General features: G+C 38.1%; 1 protein-coding gene across 11 annotated transcripts in view; it reads left to right on the forward strand.

Moving 5' to 3' along the window:
* Positions 1 to 19,279, forward strand: part of ZC3H14 (zinc finger CCCH-type containing 14) — a 46,076-nt gene that overhangs the window by 10,158 nt on the left and 16,639 nt on the right. For 9 of the 11 annotated variants that reach the window (XM_036262635.1, XM_036262667.1, XM_036262676.1 and 6 more), the window contains exons 4-9: positions 307 to 347; positions 1,078 to 1,273; positions 2,108 to 2,537; positions 3,078 to 3,238; positions 4,130 to 4,230; positions 5,872 to 6,027. In XM_036262635.1, coding sequence (XP_036118528.1) covers positions 307 to 347; positions 1,078 to 1,273; positions 2,108 to 2,537; positions 3,078 to 3,238; positions 4,130 to 4,230; positions 5,872 to 6,027 — 1,085 coding nt within the window. Of the gene's footprint in view, positions 1 to 306; positions 348 to 1,077; positions 1,274 to 2,107; positions 2,538 to 3,077; positions 3,239 to 4,129; positions 4,231 to 5,871; positions 6,028 to 18,574; positions 18,963 to 19,279 lie in introns of those variants that run through there. The other 2 variants (XM_036262706.1, XM_036262732.1) reach the window with 2 other exon arrangements.

Here is a 19,279-nt window from a genome sequence, read left to right on the forward strand (position 1 = left end):
AGTAACGTTCTTTGTAAATAAAACTCTGCTCAGATCATATTCTTGCCCTTATTTTTGCAGAGGTTAGATGTTGAAAATGGTGATGAAAAAATGATTTTTGTTTGGCTCTTGTATTAAACATGTAAAGCCTTTTTTAAAATGTGAAACTTAATTTTAATACCATTTATCCATTGAATACCATTTAGTACCATTTATCAGTATTTATCTAAAGATTGATTCTATAAAGTTATCAAATTTAGAGTGACAATTGATATAAAATCTTTCCTGATTAAAGGACACTTTAAATTTTTTTGTTTTTTCTTTTAGGCTTCATGGTGTATTAGATAAACTTCGCTCTGTTACAACTGGTAAGATTAATAAAAATTGGCTTTTGGGGGGAATTTGCTGTAGCATATGCTTACTTTCTTTCTAAAGCCATTTAAACTGCTTTGGGGGAAGAAAACAAATTTGAAATCAGTAGTTCATTTGACCTTTGTTTTGTTTTGTTTTTAATCCTCACCCGAGGATATTTGCTCAAATATCTTCAGATAGAGTGGGAGGGGGAAAGAGAGAGAGAGAGAAACATCGATGTGAGAGGGACATTATCAATTGGTTGCCTCCTGCACAACCCCGACCAAGGCTAGGGATGAACCGCAACTGAGGTACGAGCCCTTGGCCAGAATCGAACCCAAGACTCTCTGGTCCGTGGGCCGAGGCTCTAACCACTGAGCAAACCCGGCCAGGGTGTTCATTTGGACTTTTTTAGGAAGCACATATTTTTATGAATTTAAGAGCAGTAAATTTAATATAATTCAAAGATAATTTAAATAAGGGAAGAGTAACTGCAGTTTATCCCAAGGAAGTAATTATAGAAGTGTGCCATGGTTTAGTCTCAGGATGTGTTAATATTTTATAATTGAAAGTACTTAGAAGTTCAGTAATAGTAAATTGAATAAATTATGATATTACTGTGTGTGGAATAATATTCGGCCATTAAAAATGTGGAAGAACATGTATTGCTTTTAAGTTGGTGATGAACAGGGGGAAGGATCAAAGTAATAAAAATAGTTTAAAAGGGTTACATGTTTTTCTTTCCAGATCCCTCTAGTCTAAAGTCTTCTGATACCAACATATTTGATGGTAACGTGACTTCAAACAAGAGCAGTTTCAGTAGGGGAGATGAGAGGAGGCACGAAGCTGCTGTGCCACCCCTTGCAGTTTCCAGCAGCAGACCTGAGAAAAGAGATTCCAGAGTGTCTTCAAGTTCACAGGAGCAGAAAACCACTAATGTCAGGTAAGAGTCCTATGTAGACTATCTGTGGGCAGATGACGATGTATGTGACGTTTACATTAGTTTTTATTTTATTTTTAAAATATGTTTTTATTGATTTTTTAGAGAGGAAGGGAGAGAGATAGAAACATTGATCAGCTGCCTACTGCCCCCTACTGGGGATCAAGCCCACAACTCGGGCATGTGCCCTAACTGGGAATCGAACCCAGACCTCTCAGTCCACGGGACGATGCTCAATTCACTGAGCCACATCGATCGGGCTACATTAATTTTTATATCTTTATTTCTTTTTTTATTTTTTTTCCCCCTCACCCAAGGACATTTTTCCATTTTTTGTTCGGATAGAGTGGGAGGGAGAGAGGGGAAGAAAGAGAGAAAGAGAGAGAGAAACATCGACGTGAAAGGGACATATCAAGTGAGTACCTCCCACACGACCCAACCGGGGTCAGGGACAAACTGCAACTGAGGTCTGTGCCCTTAGCGGGAACTGAACCTGGGTCTCTCTGGACTGCAGGCTGATGCTCTAACCACTGAACCAAACCAGCTAGGGCTAATTTTTATATCTTTAAATGGCCTTTTTCAGAAAATTTTTGAATTAATGAGGTGGTCATGTGCAATTTTTAAAAATAAAATAAAGAATGGGTGAGACCAAAGTATGTATGTTTATCACAAAATTAAATCAAAGTTTAAAAAAAAACGAATGCAATTCAAACTAGATTTTAATGGCCCCTATAAAGGGGATATTCAATGTTTTTAATCACAATTTAAGTAAATATTCTTTGACGATTTGAACATATTCCCCTAATATGGTTGTAATACGTTTTGTGTGTGTCATAGACAGAGTTATGATGATGGAGCTGCAACCCGACTGATGTCCACAGTGAAGCCTCTGCGGGAGCCAGCACCCTCTGAAGATGTGATTGACATTAAGCCAGAACCAGACGATCTCATTGATGAAGACCTCAATTTTGTGCAGGAAAATCCCTTATCTCAGAAAAAACCTACAGTGACACTTACATATGGTTCTTCTCGCCCTTCTATTGAAATTTATCGACCACCTGCAAGTAGAACTGCAGATAGTGGTGTTCATTTAAACAGGTTACAATTTCAACAGCAGCAAAACAGTGTCCATGCTGCCAAACAACTGGATATACAGAACAGCCGGGTATATGAAACAGGACGTTTGTGTGAACCAGAAGTGCTTAATAGCTTAGAAGAGACTTACAGTCCCTTCTTCAGAAACAACTCAGAAAAAATGAGTATTGAGGTTTGTATGTACTTGTAAATCTTGGGTTGGTAGGCTGGCAGTTCTTTATACTAAAGAGTATGTAAAATAACTAAATACGTATTACAGGTTTATTTTAAACTGATTTCTGTGCTGCTCAACATATTATACCAATTAGACTTTCCTCTCCATGTAGTTCAGTCAGTCCATGACTGACTTCTGTAGGTGTACATTACATCTTGTTTACTTTCCTGGGATGCCCACATGTGCAATAGTTTTAACCATGCCTATGGTTTGGGTGGGATTTTAGGTTAATTTTAGATTTTTCATGGCATTTACTATTAAAGAAGTGAGTTAGTTTCCTCAATAGTGCTGTATGCTGCTGCTGATAAGTGAATGTAAAGCACTAGCTTTTGTTTTCATTAAAGGTTGGCAATTAGGGATAATATTCATATTTTTATTTAAAAAAATAGCTCAGGAATTCTTAATATGATTGGCTTTTCCTTAAAAAGAAAAAATAAATCTGTGGTAGAACTTGGTTATTTTCTGAGACCAGGTAAGTGTGAATTTATCTGATTGCAGGAAGAAAACTTTCGGAAGAGAAAGTTGCCTGTGGTAAGTTCAGTTGTTAAAGTAAAAAAATTCAGTCACGATGGTGAAGAGGAAGAGGAAGATGATGATTGTGGGTCCCGTACAGGAAGCATCTCCAGCAGTGTGTCTGTGCCAGCAAAGCCTGAGAGGAGGTACCTGAACATGTCTGTAAATTAATCTTAAATTACTTGGTGTGGGGTCTTCTGGGTTTCTTGAAGAGGATATCATAAAAATAAGAAATTTATAGCATGTAAGACTTTTCCATTGGTTTTTGAGTAAAGCATAGTAATGAAAGAGAAATTGCTTAAAATTGGAGACATTGTAGAGACTATTAAAAACTAATACAGGTGGAAAAGTTAAACAGATTCACTATTTTAAAAAGTTACAAGGTTTCGCCCTGGCTGGTTTGGCTCAGGGGTTAGAGCGTCAGCCTGCGGTCCAGAGAGGCCTGGGTTCTGTTCCCGCTAAGGGTGTGTACCTCGGTTGCAGTTTGTCCCCGGCCCTGGTTGGTTGTGCGGGTGGCAGCTACTCGATGTGTTCCTTTCACGTCGATGTTTCTCTCTCTCTCCCTCTCCCTCCCTCCCGCTCTATCTGAACAAAAAATGGAAAAAAAAAAATGTCCTCGGGTGAGGATAAAAAAAAAAAAAAAAAGTTATGAGAGAAGGCTCTGGCAGAGTAGCTCAGTTGGTTGGAGTAGCTCAGTCATCCCGTACACCAAAGCGTTGCGGGTTTGATTCTTGGTCAGGGCACATACCTAGGTTTCAAGTTGGATCCCAGGTTGGGGCTCGTACAGGAGGCAAAAGATCCATGTTTCTCACATCGATGTTTCTCTCTCTCTCCCCCCCCCCACTTACTCTCCCTCACTCCTTTTGTCTGTCTTTCTCTCCTTTGCTCTCTCTCTAATATCAATGAAAACATATCCTTGGGGGAGGATTGAAAAAAAAAAAACCCACCTAAAAGAAAGCTGTAGTAAAGGTATGGTGGATGGCTAGCATGTAAAGAACTCAAATCTATAATCAAAATATTTTTCTTAACTTTCTTAGACCCTCACTTCCTCCTTCTAAACAAGCTAACAAGAATCTGATTTTGAAGGCTATATCTGAAGCTCAAGAATCTGTAACAAAAACAACGAACTATTCTACAGGTAATTTAAATGTAATGAATTATGTTTTCATTAAGAGATTTCTCTAACTCTTGAGTAAGCCAGAAATGATTGCTCCCCAAATTGTGGTAAAATGAAGACTCTTACCCAATGTCAAAACCAAGATGAGGTTCAGAAAGATTTGACCAGTTTGAGAAATTTTCCATCTGTCAGTGGAATTTAATTCTTTGAGCAACTGTAATGTCTCTTAGTCCCTCTTTCCAGTGTGTGTGTGAAATATGTAGTAAGTAGCAGTTATTACACAGTTTAGAACAAAGGAGATGAGTCAGCTGTAATTTGATTACACAGAAAGTTCATTGTGAAACGCAAAACAAATCATGGGTGTCATGTTGTCATTAAATTCTGTACTCTGCCCCACATGCTAGAGTGGTGTATGAAATTGCATTAGTAAGTCGTAATGCTTACCCACTTTAAAATGTATTTCATTTTTGCTACATGTTTGAAGACTGTTCTTTCAGCGTTATTCCTTAAGTGAAATAGACTGTAAGCTTACTTTAGATCCTGATAGTCATCTGTCCCTCATCCCTAATTTACCCTCTGAACATGAAATTGAATAGGTTTTGGCGTGTGGGTTAAGGATCATCAGGCAAAGGCCTATACTTGACTGAACAGTTTTTCTATTTATATCCCATTTTTGGTCTGTTACAGTATTGTTTAAAATGATGAGAAATTCAGAGAATTTTACTTTGGCCTGAAATTTCCTGCTTTTAGGTGGAGATTGCCCAAGGTTTGTTTGTTTTTTTTTTAATCCCCATCTGAGGATATTTTTACATTTATCTTCAGACAGAATGGGAGGGGGAGAGAGAGAGAAACATCAATGTGAGAGAGACACGTCGACTGGTTGCCACTCGCATGACTCCAGGTGGGTCTGGGGATGAACCACAACCGAGGTACTTGCCCTTGGCCGGAATCGAACCTGGGACTCTTTGGTCCGAAGGCCGGCGCTCTAACTGTTGAGCCAAACCAACCATTGAGCCAAACCGGCCGGGGCAAGATTGCCCCACGCTTTTTTTTTCTTTTTGAGAAATAGAATAGAAATTCTTTATCTAGTTTATCCTAATTACAATTTGTAGTTGTTAATAGGATCATGAAGCAGAACTTTAATTGCATTTGGTTAACACGAGTACATATGTGCTTCAGTGTGTATATGGCATGTGGTTTAAAATGTGTGGGTATTGCCCCAGCTGGTTTGGCTCTGTGGTTAGAGCATCACCCCGCAGACCAAAGAGTTTTGGGTTTGATTCTGGCCAAGGGCATGTACCTTGGTTGCGATTTGGTCCCAGCCCTGGTCGAGGTGGTACGGGAGGCAACCAGTTGATATGTCTTTCTCACATCCATACCCCCGCCCCATCCATCCCACTCTATCTGATGATAAATGGAAAAATATCCTCAGGTGAGGATTAAAAAAACCCTAAAATATGTAGGTGTTGTTTATATACATGTAAGTGTTTAAGTCAAGTTATCTATTGAGAATATTGTCAGAAAAAATGAGGTAGTATCTATGAACTGTTTCAAACTCCTCATATTGTAAAGTGAAGGAGGCATTTATGTTTAATATGACTGTTGAGTTTGATGTATTACTATATTTGCATTTAATTTTTTTTTTTGCTTTTTATATGAAAGTCTCACAGAAACAGACACTTCCAGTTGCTCCTAGAACTCGAACTTCTCAAGAAGAATTGCTGGCAGAAATGATCCAGGGGCAAAGCAGGACCTCTAGAATAAGTCCCCCCATTAAAGAAGAGGAAACAAAAGGAGATAATACAGAAAAAAGTCAAGGTAATAAATTATATTTCATTCTCTATTATACTTTTTTCATGAGACATCAAATATTTTTCAGTTAGTGTTTAAGAAATGTTATGAGAAAAGTGCTCACTAGACCAAAAATAGAATAAGAGGGATCATGAGGAATCTACATACATTTTTAAGAGTTTTTAAAAAACCTTTTGTCATGGAAATTTTTAATGTTCTCAGAAGTGGAAAGAAAAATTTCCATGAATTCAGTCACCTAGCTTTAATATTATCAATATTTTGCTGGTCTTTAGTAAGCACCAGTTTAAAGACACATAGATATCTACATTATAGCTTTCCTTCTCTTTGTTAATTCTATCCTTGTTCTGTTGAATTTGAAATCTTATCTTTAAATCTTCCCTTTCTGAGCATCCCCTCTGTGTGACCTGCCAGATACGCCTTATTGTCCCAGTGGCCCTAGTTTATCCCCTTGTGCCTGACGTACTACGGTTAGCTTCCAGCTCATCTTTCTGCTTCCTTTCTCTCAACCCCCATCCACAATTCATACACAAACATTCTTCATTTAAAGTACGACTTACTATGTGATGCTTTTGTGAGAGCATTTATAGTGTGTGCCCCTCTCCCATGCCCCCAGTGAGTGGCCCAGGGCTGATGCCTTCAGCCTGGCCTTTCCACAGTGTCTGGCCCCTGGGTCTGCCCAGCCCTTCCCCTGCTGCTCTCTATTGTTCCTCTGTTCCCATTAGGAAAGATTCTGGTTTCTTCTTTTGCTCTTCTATGATCTGAATTTAAAAACCCCATTAAACCTACATGCTCATCATGTTGTTTCTTCTAACTTACAATTTGTTAACATGGGAATGCGTTTATTATTCCTCTTCAACTCTGTCCTTTAAATTGTTCCAGGTTCATTTCAGAGTTAGTTGTTTCATGAAGCTTTATGAGTGTATCCTATATTTGTCTTTGTTCTTTTCTTAAAACAATCTTTGTATTGTGCAATTTTCATGTCAGCATTATGTGCAGTTTCAATAAAAGATGGACCTGAATGTAAGAAAACCCCAAAACAGCCAATAGATAGTAACAAGAAAGTGTGAATGGGCCAGTTTGTGAAGAACAACTGGGCTGGAACTTCAATAAAAGTAGGAATGGCATAGATTAAAGCCCTGATTTCATGATGATATTTTTAATTTTTTTCATGATATTTAAAAAAAATAGACTCTTCATTGGCCACCTTTTTGGAAAAGAATAGATGCTAAGCCAGATAAATAATTGAGCATTTGTGCTCTTTCCTTTAAGAATGGTGCCACTGGGTAACAAAGTGGTACAGGAGTTAGCACATACTCTTGTAAGCAAAGTTTTATAGGAACCATGCTATGTTTATTCATTTATGTATTGTCTATGGCTGCTTTTGTACTACAGCCACAGAGTTGAATAGTTGCAACAGATCATATAGGCCACGTAACTTAAAATAGAAGATGTCTGCCAACCTTAGATGATGGAAGCATCTTTTGAAATAATTCTAGCTAGTAAGTAATAACAAAATTATAGAATTACAAAGTTTTAGGTTTTTTTGCATCTTACAATGAATTAAAGAATCTAGGCATTGTTCATTAATGGCTACTAAAACATTTTTTTAAAGTGAAAAAACAGCCATTTTGTGCCTCCTGGTGATGAAAGAATAAAACATTACCTTAGTCTTGCCAGAGGATTTGAACCTGAGATCAAATCTCTGATCCAGCAGTCAGCTTGCAGGAAGTACAGAGACCAGAGAAGTATGTTGGTTGAACTGCACCATGAGTGCAGCAGGCAAAGTACAGTTTCTGGGAGCTGTATAGGTCCAAAAGCTTAATAATTCTAGATTAAAAGTCTTAAAAAAGACAAAATAAAGGTGGCAAAGTTAAGCTCTAGTGCCTAGGGGTGCCTGCTTGTATGATGAAACCACAAAGAAACTAGGTATATAAAAGGCAATAGTGGTTACTTTTAGAGAGGACTTGTTAGGATGGAGCTCATGATGGGGCTTCTGGGGTGGCTGGCATAGCTGTTTCTTTGACCTGGATGCTGGATATAAGGATGTTTTTGTTTTAAGAAGGTTGATTAAGCTATTACTTGTTTTGTGTGGTTTTCTATATTATTGTTTTGTTTTAAAGTGAAGCAGTTGAAGTGGTATCATCAAGTACCTCTCCTGACGAGGACTGTTATTAACTCTTACTGGATTTAGTCCAAGCCCAAAGTGACACTCTGCAAACAGCCATTAGTCAGTGTGCTTACTAACATTGTTTTACAGCTTTGTCTGTGACAGGTTTTTTAATATTTAAATATGCACATGGATTGACATGAGTTATTCATAGTGTTCTCTCATCTCTCCAGCCTCTGTGTTTTTACTAGCCTACCCTAGCACCTCACAATATTTGTGTTTTTTCTTTCTCTAGGATTAATTTGTCATCAGAAACTTACTTTGCCAGTCTTTTCAAAGACTTAGTAACAATAATTTTGGCTTTATTGATTCTCTTTTGATGTAATTGTTTGGTTATGTTTTTTTTTTTACTTTTTAATTATTGATTTTTAGAGAGAGGGTGGGATAGAGAAAAAGAAACCTCAGTTTGTTGTTCCACTTATTTATGTCTTCATTGGTTGATTCTTGTATGTGCCCTGACCGGGGATTGAACCCACAACCTTGGCTTATGGGGATGAGGCTCTAACCAACTGAGCTACCCAGCCAGGATATGGTGTCATTGTTGTTGTTTTTTTCCCATTAATTTTTGCTCTTATTTTTAATCTTTTCAATTTTTAAATTAATTTATCCTAGTCTTTGTCTTTTCATATGTATATATGCTGAAAATTTCTCTTCATGTGCTGATTTTACTGGATATCACAAATTTTGATATATAATGTTTTCATTATTCTAGGGTAGCTTTAATTCCCATTTAGATCTTCATTTTCGACCCACCCATGAGTTATTTGGAGATGTATTTGTTTTTTATATGGTTTTATTGACGTTTTAGAGAGAGGGAGGGAGAGAGATGGAAACAGATCAGCTGCCTACTGCATGGCCCCTACTGGGGATCAAGCTCACAACCAGGGCTTGTGCCCCGACTGGGAATCAAACCAGGGCCTCTCAGTTCGTGGGACAATGCTCAATCCACTGAGCCACACCAGCGGGCTGGAAGTGTTTCTTTTCTTAATCTACAGTGTATGGAGGTTTTGATTTTGTCTTGTAATCTTTTTTTGTTTGTTTGTTTATACTCCTGATTTAATTGCTTTGTGGTTAGATAATATGGTATGTATTTTTGAAAGTTAAGACTTAAGATAGTTGATTTTGTACATATTCCATGTGTATTTTGGAAGAAAGTGGACCCTAATTGTTGGCTTGAGAATTTTGCATTTAATACATGAAGCTCTACAGTTAAGATGTTTGTCTTGACCTTGCTGAATCCTTGGTCTATCTGCTTAACTTATCAGTAACTGAGAGGAGGTCTTTTCTTTTTTATAAATTTTTTTTCTTTATTGATCTTAGAGAGAGAGAGAGAGAGAGGAAGGGAGAGGGAGAAAGAAACATCGATGAGAGAGAACATCGATTGGCCGCCTCCCTCATGCCCCCTCACTGGGGATTGGGCCCACAACCTGGGTGTGTGCCCTGACCGGGAATCAAACCGGTGACCTCTTGGTGCATGGGTCGGCACTCAACCACTGAGCCACACCTTCCAGGCAGAGAAAAGTTCTATCAGGGTGACAAGTGTATCTTAATTTCTCTGTACTTCTGTCAGGTTTTACTTTATTTATTTGAGGCTTTTAAACTAGGTGCATGCATATTTAAAATTGTTACATCTTCCTGATGAATTGAACCTTTTATCTTTACAGCCTTCTGTACCAAATGATGCTTTTATCTTAAAGTCAGTTTTTTTCTCATATTAATATTGCCAGTTTGTTAGTATTTGCCTCATCTTTCTGTGTTGCATGCCTTTGTTTTCAGCTTTTTCTAACCTTATGCTTTGGGCATATTCCTCTCTTAAATGTCATAAAGCTAGATTATTGTTTGCTTAATTGTTTCTGAGTTTGTCTTTTATTGGAGAGTTTAAACCATTCACATTTATCATTATTATTATTTTAACAGAATAATCTGTGCTTTTGGTTCTTTATTAATATGTTTTTGTTGATTTTTTTAGAGAGAGAGGAAGGGAGAGAAACATCCACCAACTGCCTCCTGCACGCCCCCTACTGGGAATCAAACCCGGGACCTCTCAGTCCACGGGATGACATTTAATCCACTGAGCCACAATGGCCAGGCATTATCTATGTTTTTAATTCTAACCAGAAGAAAACTTGTTTAATCCATTTTGTAAGGGCACTTGAAATATACAGGGGTGGGCAAAGTAGGTTTACAGTTGTGAGTATGTGAAACAGTTTATACTTGTACTGTTATTTATTAAATTTGGGGGGGAGAATTTTTATAAGAATTTATTTGAGCCAAATTGACAGCTTGCCGGGGATCAAGATCTCAAATAGTCCGTAATTATTATTAACCTACTTTTATAACCTGCTCCTATATTTACTAATAAAGACAACCAACATTCTGCTTTTTCTTGTTTGTTTTTTTTTAATCCTCACCCAAGGATATTTTTCCATTGGTTTTCAGAATGGGGGGTGGGGGGAGAACATTGATGTAAGAGAGAGACATTAATTGGTTGCCTCCCGCACGACCCCAACCAGGGCTGAGGATCAAACCACTACCAAGGTACGTGCCTTTGACCGGAATTGAGCTTGAGACTCTTTGGGTTGTGGACTGGTGCTTTGATTGCTGATTCAAATCAGCCGGGGCCACTTTTACTTTTATTAGCATTTATTTTATGTTGGATTTACTCCTGGGCCACAAGTTTTTGTTTCTTCAGTTTCTTCTGGGATACATTTCTTCTGTGCAGCCTCTTCTGGTTCAGAAACAGTCTGCTCTTAGTGTGGCAGGGAAAGCTCAGTTCTACGCCACATCTTGGGAACTTTACTCACCTGGATGTGCTCAGTGACCAGAGAATCTATACATCTAAACCCTTAAATTCAGCGTTACTCTCTGTATTTTTAAGCATGTACCGCAGAAATTTACCACTGTTTCTGGGCGACGCGACCCTGTGTCCAGCCCCACTATTCGGCCTGGAAACACGTAACAACTCCACCATTGTGACGACGGAATGGCACACATTGCTTCTAAATAGTGACACCCTCAGATACTTGGTGGCTTTTCTAATAGGCATACCCTTGATGGCCTGCCAGTTTCTCTAGTGTTCTTCAAGTGCACACAAAGATTTGAACCTCTTGATTTGCAAGATTTTTGTGGGATTTTCTGGGTCAAGTGAATAATGAACCATTTTCAGAGGTCACCTCTAGCCACTTGGGAAGAGTTACTAGAATTATTGATGTAGTTTGATTAGTTTCTGTTATCTTGTTGATTTGTGTTTGCTTTCTTTTGTTCTTTTTCCTTTAAGATTTACTAAATTACTATATTACTATATTGTTCATTGCCCGGCTCTACTTTTTTTAAAAACTAGTTTAAATTTAAACACTCCATTTCTGTTCTTTCAGTGGTGACCACTGAAATTTTATCAAGTAGATTTAATTATATTCCAAAAGTTAACATTCTGACCCCATTCTCAAATAGTAAACGAACTTTAGGTTACCATTACCCTCCTGACGTATGTTTAGTCTTTTAAAAAATGCATAAATTGGGCACCATTATATTACTTTACCCAGGCAGTGTTTTAGATATACCTATATTTATAATTTTTTTTTCTCATATCTCTTGAATGTTATTTGCGGATCATTATTTTCTAATGTTGTGAAGTATTTTTGAAGCATATGCTTTGGAAGTTTAGATCTGGTCTGTTGGTAAATTTCCCAAGAGCATGTTTACCTAGAAGCATTTTTATTTCTCCTTGTTCTGATGCAGAAGTTTTGCTGGATACCTCTATCTGGTTAACAATAGTTACTCTTAGCACCATGTCTGTCTTATTCTGTTGTCTTCTGGCTTCCATTGTTGTCGAGTGGACTTCTGTCATTCTAATTGGCTATCGTTCCTTTGTAGGTGATCTGTTCTTTCTCTGGCTACTTTCAAGATCTCTTTGTTTTTGATGTTCTGCAGTTTTACTATTAGGTGTCTAAGCGTGGATTTCCTTTTACTTTTTCTATTTGGTATATGTTATATAAAAATATTTAAAGTAAACTATTTTATGTTATCAAATACATGCTTACCATAGAAAATTTGGGAAAACAAAACAAATTGTAATACTGATAAATCAGAAAATAATCAAATAGTATAGAGAATTTTAAAGTAAAAAGCAACATTCCTTTATTCTCCACATTGGTCCTCCTCAGAGGCCACTGCTTTTGAATGATTCTGTTTATGACTTTGTTGAATGTTCTCCATGTCTGTAATAATTTGTTTATACCATTGTTTCTTAATTCACCAACTGTAGATGACATCTTTTGATTTCTCGGTATATCAGGATCTGACTCACTTTTTCTTCCCTTCAAGCCCATAATAGTAAATTCACTTATTCTGGTTACTTTTGTAATGTTAAGAAATACAGCCAGCCAGGCCAGTGTGGCTCAGTGGATTGAGTGTGGCCCCGTGGACTGAGAAGTCCCAGTTCTGTTCCTGATCAGGGCACATGCCTGAGTTTCAGGCCCAAACCAGCCAGGGCAGTTTTTTAAATTAATTTATTTTTGTTACAGATGTTTCTCCTTTTCCCCCCTCACTGCCCCCCCCCCCCCCCCCCGTCCCCGGGCAGTTTTTCATGGTATCTTATTTTGTGGATACAATGTCATTTCAGGTTTGTTTGAAAAACAGGATTTTTTTTTTTATCTTCACCCGAGGATATTTTTCCATTTTTTGTACAGATAGAGTGGGAGGGAGAGAGAGGAAGGGGGAGAGAGTGAGAAACATCGACGTGAAGGGACACATCGAGTGGCTGCCACCCGCACGACCAACCAGGTCCGGGGACAAACTGCAACCGAAGTACGTGCCCTTAGCGGAAACCGAACCCGGGTCTCTCCAGACCGCAGGCTGACGCTCTAACCGCTGAGCCAAACTGGCCAAGGCTGAAAAACAGGATTTTTTTAAAAGAATTTTTTTTTTGGTCCCATAATTGATGGCTTCCTTCTGAGTCAGTTTTTGTTTGTTTTCTTTTGTCCTTTCATTTGCATCATTTTCACTTTGCCTATTCAATAATGTCTTCAGACATGTGGTTCCTATTTTAAGAAAAGGGTTGTACAAAAGCTTACCTAGAATTGTGATGTGTGCTAAACTTTACTGTGGGCAGGTTTTATTTTATTTTTTAAATGTTTTTGATTTTTTAGAGAGAGGGGGAGAGGGAGGGAGGGAGTGGGGGAGAGAGAGAGAGAGAGAGAAAGAAAGAAACAAACATCAATGAGAGAAGCATCAACATCCATCAGCTGCATCTTGTATGCCCCCTACTGGGGAAGAGCCTGCAACTGAGCATGTTCCCTGAAAGGGTATTGAGCCAGTGACCTCTTGGTTGATGCTCAACCACTGAGCCGCACCATGCAGGCAGGCAGGTTTTATTTTAAAGCTAATAAGAAGGTGCAGTTGGTCTTGAAATTGCCACGTAGTTTCTCTGGGAGTACTTACATTTCCTCTAACTGTTTAGATTCTCCCCAATTTGCTGAGTTTCTTTAGAAAAGAACCCTTTTAAATTAAAAAAAAATTTTATCCTTTAAATGTCTGTGACTATATCATTTGCAAACCTTGTTTTCTGATTCATATCCTTTGTAGTCTTTGCTCATTGTTCCAACCTCGCACAGTTGGATTCCCCTTTGTTAGTTTCATCAGGTTAAATATCATCTCAGCACTGCCAGCTCCCAAATTTATATCTCCCTCCTGGACCTTGTACCTGAATTCTTAAGTCCTATCCAACTGTTTACTGTATATTTCTTCTTGGATATATAATAAACCATTTTAAACTTGTCGAAAACCAAACCACTAACAGTCTTTCTCTCCAGTCTGTTCTTCTTGCAGTCTTTTCTTATTTTCATTAAGGCAGCTCTACCTTTCTAGTTGCTCAGGCCAGAAACCTAATTCTGTTCTTTCTTTCAGACTTCCGGCCTTTCTTTCTCTCTCTCTCTCCCCCTTCCTTCCCTTCCCCCTTTCCTTCCTCCTTCCCTTTCTTCCCCTTTCCCTTCCCTTCTTTTCTTCCTTTTCTTTCTTCTCTCTCTGCTTTCCTTCCTCTTCTCTCCTTTTACCTCCTTCTACCTTAGTAAATATTGTCAGCTCTACCTTTAGAATGTTTATCTTTTTTTTTTTTATCCTCACCTGAGGGCATTTTTCCATTTTTTGTTCAGGTAGAGTGGGAGGGAGAGAGAAACATCGATGTGAAAGGGACACATCGAGTGGCTGCCACCCGCACAACCGACCAGGGCCGGGGACAAACTGCAACCGAGGTACATGCCCTTAGCGGGAACCGAACCTGGGTCTCTCTGGACCTCAGGTCAGCGCTCTAACCGCTGAGCCAAACCGGCCAGGGCTCTACCTTTAGAATGTATTAAACATTCACCCATCCTTCATCACTTCTGCCTCTACCATCCTAGTCTAAACCATTATTCATGACTCGCCTTCATTATTGGAATAGTGTTCTTACAGGTCTAAACAGTTGCCCTCCTATAGTCTATTCCACAGAGCAGGAGAGTGACCTTTTTAAACCATAGAGTAGGTCATGCCGCTGCTGTGCTCAGAACCCTCTGGTGATTCCCCATTACATCTGAGTAAAAGTTCTCCCTGATCTCATCACCTACCACCCTCTTCCCTCCTCCACTTTGTTCTCCCTGCCATTCCCTAAACACACTTGGTGTTTCTCTCAGAGCATTCGAAGGAGAGCATGTCTGAGATGCTTTTGCCCTCACCCTGGGATATTTTCTTTAGATGTCCACAGGGTTTGCTCAAAAGTCAGCTCTGAGGCCTTCCCCAGCCCCCCCTTTTCTAAGCTATATTCTTCTCCATAGCACTTATTGCCATCTAATATATATTTTATATTTTTATAATCTAGGTATTTTTATCCTGACTTAGAACTTTAAATATGTATCATCAGCATAAACTATGTTATATATGTATTTTTAAATTTCTAGTTATTGATTTGAGAGAGAGAGTGTGTGTGTGTGTGTGTGTGTGAAACATTAATTTGTTGTTCTACTCATTTATGTATTTATTGGTTGCTGCTTGTATGTGCCCTGACTGGAGAACAAACCTGCAGCCTTGGTGTAGTGGGACGATGCTCTAACAACTGAGCCACCTGGCCAAGGGTGACCTATGTTATATTTTAACAAATACTTTGTTTATTTTTGAGGTCCATCTGCACACCTTCCCAACCAGACTATAAGCTCTTTGACTAGGGCTTTGTGTGTTGGTTGTTCAAGTCTTTTATTGAGGACCCTGAAGTGCCTGGCCTGTGTGAGAGCTCAGTCAGAGTGTCGCTCCTGCCTTGCATCTCACGTGCAGTTTTTCCAGGGTCTCCTTTGTGGCTTTTCTGCTCCTCCTCACACCCAGTATTTGTCTGCATATTTTGTTTTCCAGAGGTGGTTGAAATCTCATCTGCTGCCATCCCCCCCCTAAACCCCATCTCTAAATCAGTGATCTCCATGTTTTTGACAATACAGTTGTTTTGTATACTAAAATAGTTTTTTATTGCATACACTCAGTATATTTTATTTACATATAAACACGCTATTATAGTGTGTATGTTAGAACATATAAAAACAGAATTTTGAGGAGGATGGAGATAAATATTTCTACTATAATATAATTTCTGATACTTTTTTCTACATTTTAGTACATAATTTTAGAAACCCAGTTTGGAATTCACTGCTGTGTGTTAAGGATTGTGCACTATTTAAGTTCTTTGCTTTTTATGAACTCTCCGGAAGGAGAGGCTAATTGCATATACCCAATATATCATGGACTGGAAGCACCATGAAAGAGTGTTTGTAAAGAGGAGTTTTTATATTCAGACAAAACAAGGGAAATCTTCCCTTCGTTCTGCCCACTGTCTTCCTCAGAGGTAAGCACTGCACCTAAAACAGTTTGGTGCGTTATCTGTAGTCTTCTTGGCTTTCCCCCATGTGTATGTACGTGGGCACCTTTCTGTATAAAGGAGAATTATATGTATATTTATATGCTTGCACATATATGTGTATATGAAAGGAATTACACCACAAGAATTTTGCTGACATGTTTTATTCCGCTTAATGTATCATGGAGAGAAGTATAACAATACAATGATTATGAATATATGGACTCAGTTAGGGAGCCTGACTTCTTAGGTGTTAATCAAGGCTCTGCCACTTACTAGCTGACATTAACCTGGCTGTGCTCCATTTTTCTTAAAATATGTAAATTTCCTCTGCTGATGGATATTTCCATTAGAATCTATGGAAGGATCTTCTCTTATTTTGCATTCTAAAATCGATCTGGGCACAGTGGGTGATGACATGAAGCTTCTTTTTAGGCACCTTGTTTCTTTGTGATTCAGGCTCTGCTTCCCTGCTTTTCTCACTGAAGTGTGTTTGCTACCCTCTGTTGAACCAGCTGGTTTGCAGTGGCACTTGGCTCTTCCTCATGTTTGCTGTAGATGTTGTCCATGAGCCTCGTGCTCTTAAATTCTATGTGAATCTAAAGCCTTGTAACATTGGACAGTTATTTTCTATCCAAAGATTTTGAAGAATTAGGTTAATTTACAGATACAGGAGAGACATGAATAAAGATTCTTATTATATAAACTTAAATACTTTTTCTTTATTCTTTTATTGTGAACAACAGCTATTTAACTGGGAAACCAAAGGCTACATTCTTTACAAGAAGCACTCTTTGGAGAGGCTCTGGAGAGACATGTCCACTATTTGCATCTTCATATTCTACACAACTTATTTGTTGATTGTTGATGAACCAAAGAAAAAATGACCTTTCTCAAACTAAAGCCATGGAAAGACATTCTGTGTTCATGAATTGGAAGACTGACATATTTAAATTTAACTCAGTCTGTTAAAATTCTTACTGGCTTTTTTGCAGAAATTGCCAGACTGTTCCTAAAATTTACATGGAAATGAAAAGGTCCTAGAATAGCCAAAACTATTGAAAAGTAATAACGTTGAAGAATTTAAATATTTCCCAGTTTCGAAACTTGCTGCAGACCAATGGTAATCAAATTGGTACTGGCATAAAGGTATAATACAGACCAGTAGAATCAAATTGAGAATCCAGAAACCAATACAATTATGATCAGTTGATGTTCAACAAGTATACTAAGACATTCAGTAGAGAAAGAATAGTCTTTTCAGCAAATGGTATTAGATAACTGGATATCCACATACAAGGAACTTGAACCCTTGCCTTATAACATATATAAATATTAACTCACCCTGGCCAGTTTGGCTCAGCGGTTAGAGCGTCGGCCTGTGGTCCGGAGAGACCCGGGTTCGGTTCCCGCTAAGGGCACGTACTTCAGTTGCAGTTTGTCCCCGGCCCTGGTTGGTCGTGTGGGTGGCAGCCACTTGATGTGTCCCTTCACGTCGATGTTTCTCTCTCCTTCCTCTCTCTCCCTCCCACTCTATCTGTACAAAAAATGGAAAAATATCCTCGGGTGAGGATAAAAAAAAAAATTAAAAAATAAAAATAAAATTAACTCAAAATGGATCAAAGACCTAAATGTAAGAACTAAAATTATAGAACTCTTAGGAGAAAAAATAGGTAAAAATCTAAAGGAGATTGGTTTAAGCAGGCCATGGTTTCTTAGATATGGCACCAAAAGACATCCAAAGAAACAGTAGATCAGTTGGACTTTATCAGAGTTTAAAATTTTTGTGCTTCAAAGAATACTGTCAAGAAAATGGAAAGACAACCCCACAGAGTGGGAGAACATCACATATCTAATAATGGTTTTGTATCAAACCAAGGCCAAGTCCTCATTTCCTTACCTTTACATTTCTGACATACCATATCAGTGCAGTTGAATTCCATTAGGACCACATATTTTTAGAAAGATTTGTCTGTGATCATGGGTCTGATTATTCTCTCTGCCCTCTGCCTACAAGGGAAATACCAGATAGTGTCCTATACTGTTTTTAAGGGGAAATGAAACTGAAGAAACTAGATAAGACCATGTAAATAATCTGAAACTTAATAACGATCACTTAATAGATGACAGGACAAAAGTATACTTAATTCACATCGTATTCTGGTATAAAGTATTCAATGTGGTTAAATTGCTTAATTTAGGCCCCAAAGCAAATGAGGTAAATAATAGAAAATTCTGTGTTGTTACATGTCTGTTTTCAGCCAATCAGAAGGCAGAATTCTCTTGTATGTAATAATAGGGTTCATTGTTTGGAGAGGAGCTGTAAGTAGGACTTTAGTTTTGAGTTCTGATTCCAGAAATATACAACCCTGTCTTTTTAGTTACAGGTTTTAAAATGTTATTCACTCTCAATACTTCTTAAAGTAACAGCCTAAATCAGTACTTTTACTTTTGATGAAACGATTTAATGGGCTGTGAAGGAAATTTTTGTAAAAATAGAAGGAAGAGAAAATTTTATGAAAATGTCTTCAAGGTTTTCATCAACATCTTTACCGATTCTCTCCTCACCTGAGCCAGTTGACTTAGGTTCTGTAACAAGTTCCTCTTGTTCACTGAATGAGCTAGACAATATTTCCCATCTTTTAAGGAAAATATCAGCTGATATCAATGAAATTAAAGGAATGAAAACAGCAATTTTGACAGTGGAAGCAAATCTTTTTGATCTAAATGTTAGAGTGTCACAGAATGAAGAGAAAATTTCATCTTTGGAGGTTAAAATGAATGAATATTCAACAACTGAATACAACCGAGAGTTCAAAGATCTTCGTGAGGAAGTAGATTTTGAATCACAGTCTACGACTACTGATGTAAAAATAATTGGCTTCCTTAGCAACATTGAGAAAGGTAAATTCCTAGTGTGTGGTATCTTCTAGGTACTCACCCATGGCGCTGTATCTTCCTGGAACATGGCTCGGGCTCATACAGAGGCAGCAAGTCACAAAGAGCTTGAAGTTTTCATGGACTTTTATTGACAAAATTGGGCCCCGTGTGATTTAGCTTAGAAGTCTAGAACTTGCCAGAATTTCATCCTCTTTGGTGGATCTCTCTGTGTTGTGTTGAAAAGATAGATGAGCATAGAGAGATGAAACAAAATTTGAAATGTAAGAAAATGGTGCCTTGTATCTGTTTTGTGAAATTATTTTAAAATATATAATTCTTTT

Source organism: Molossus molossus, unplaced genomic scaffold, assembly GCF_014108415.1.
Source record: "Molossus molossus isolate mMolMol1 unplaced genomic scaffold, mMolMol1.p scaffold_m16_p_1, whole genome shotgun sequence".
NCBI lineage: Eukaryota > Metazoa > Chordata > Mammalia > Chiroptera > Molossidae > Molossus > Molossus molossus.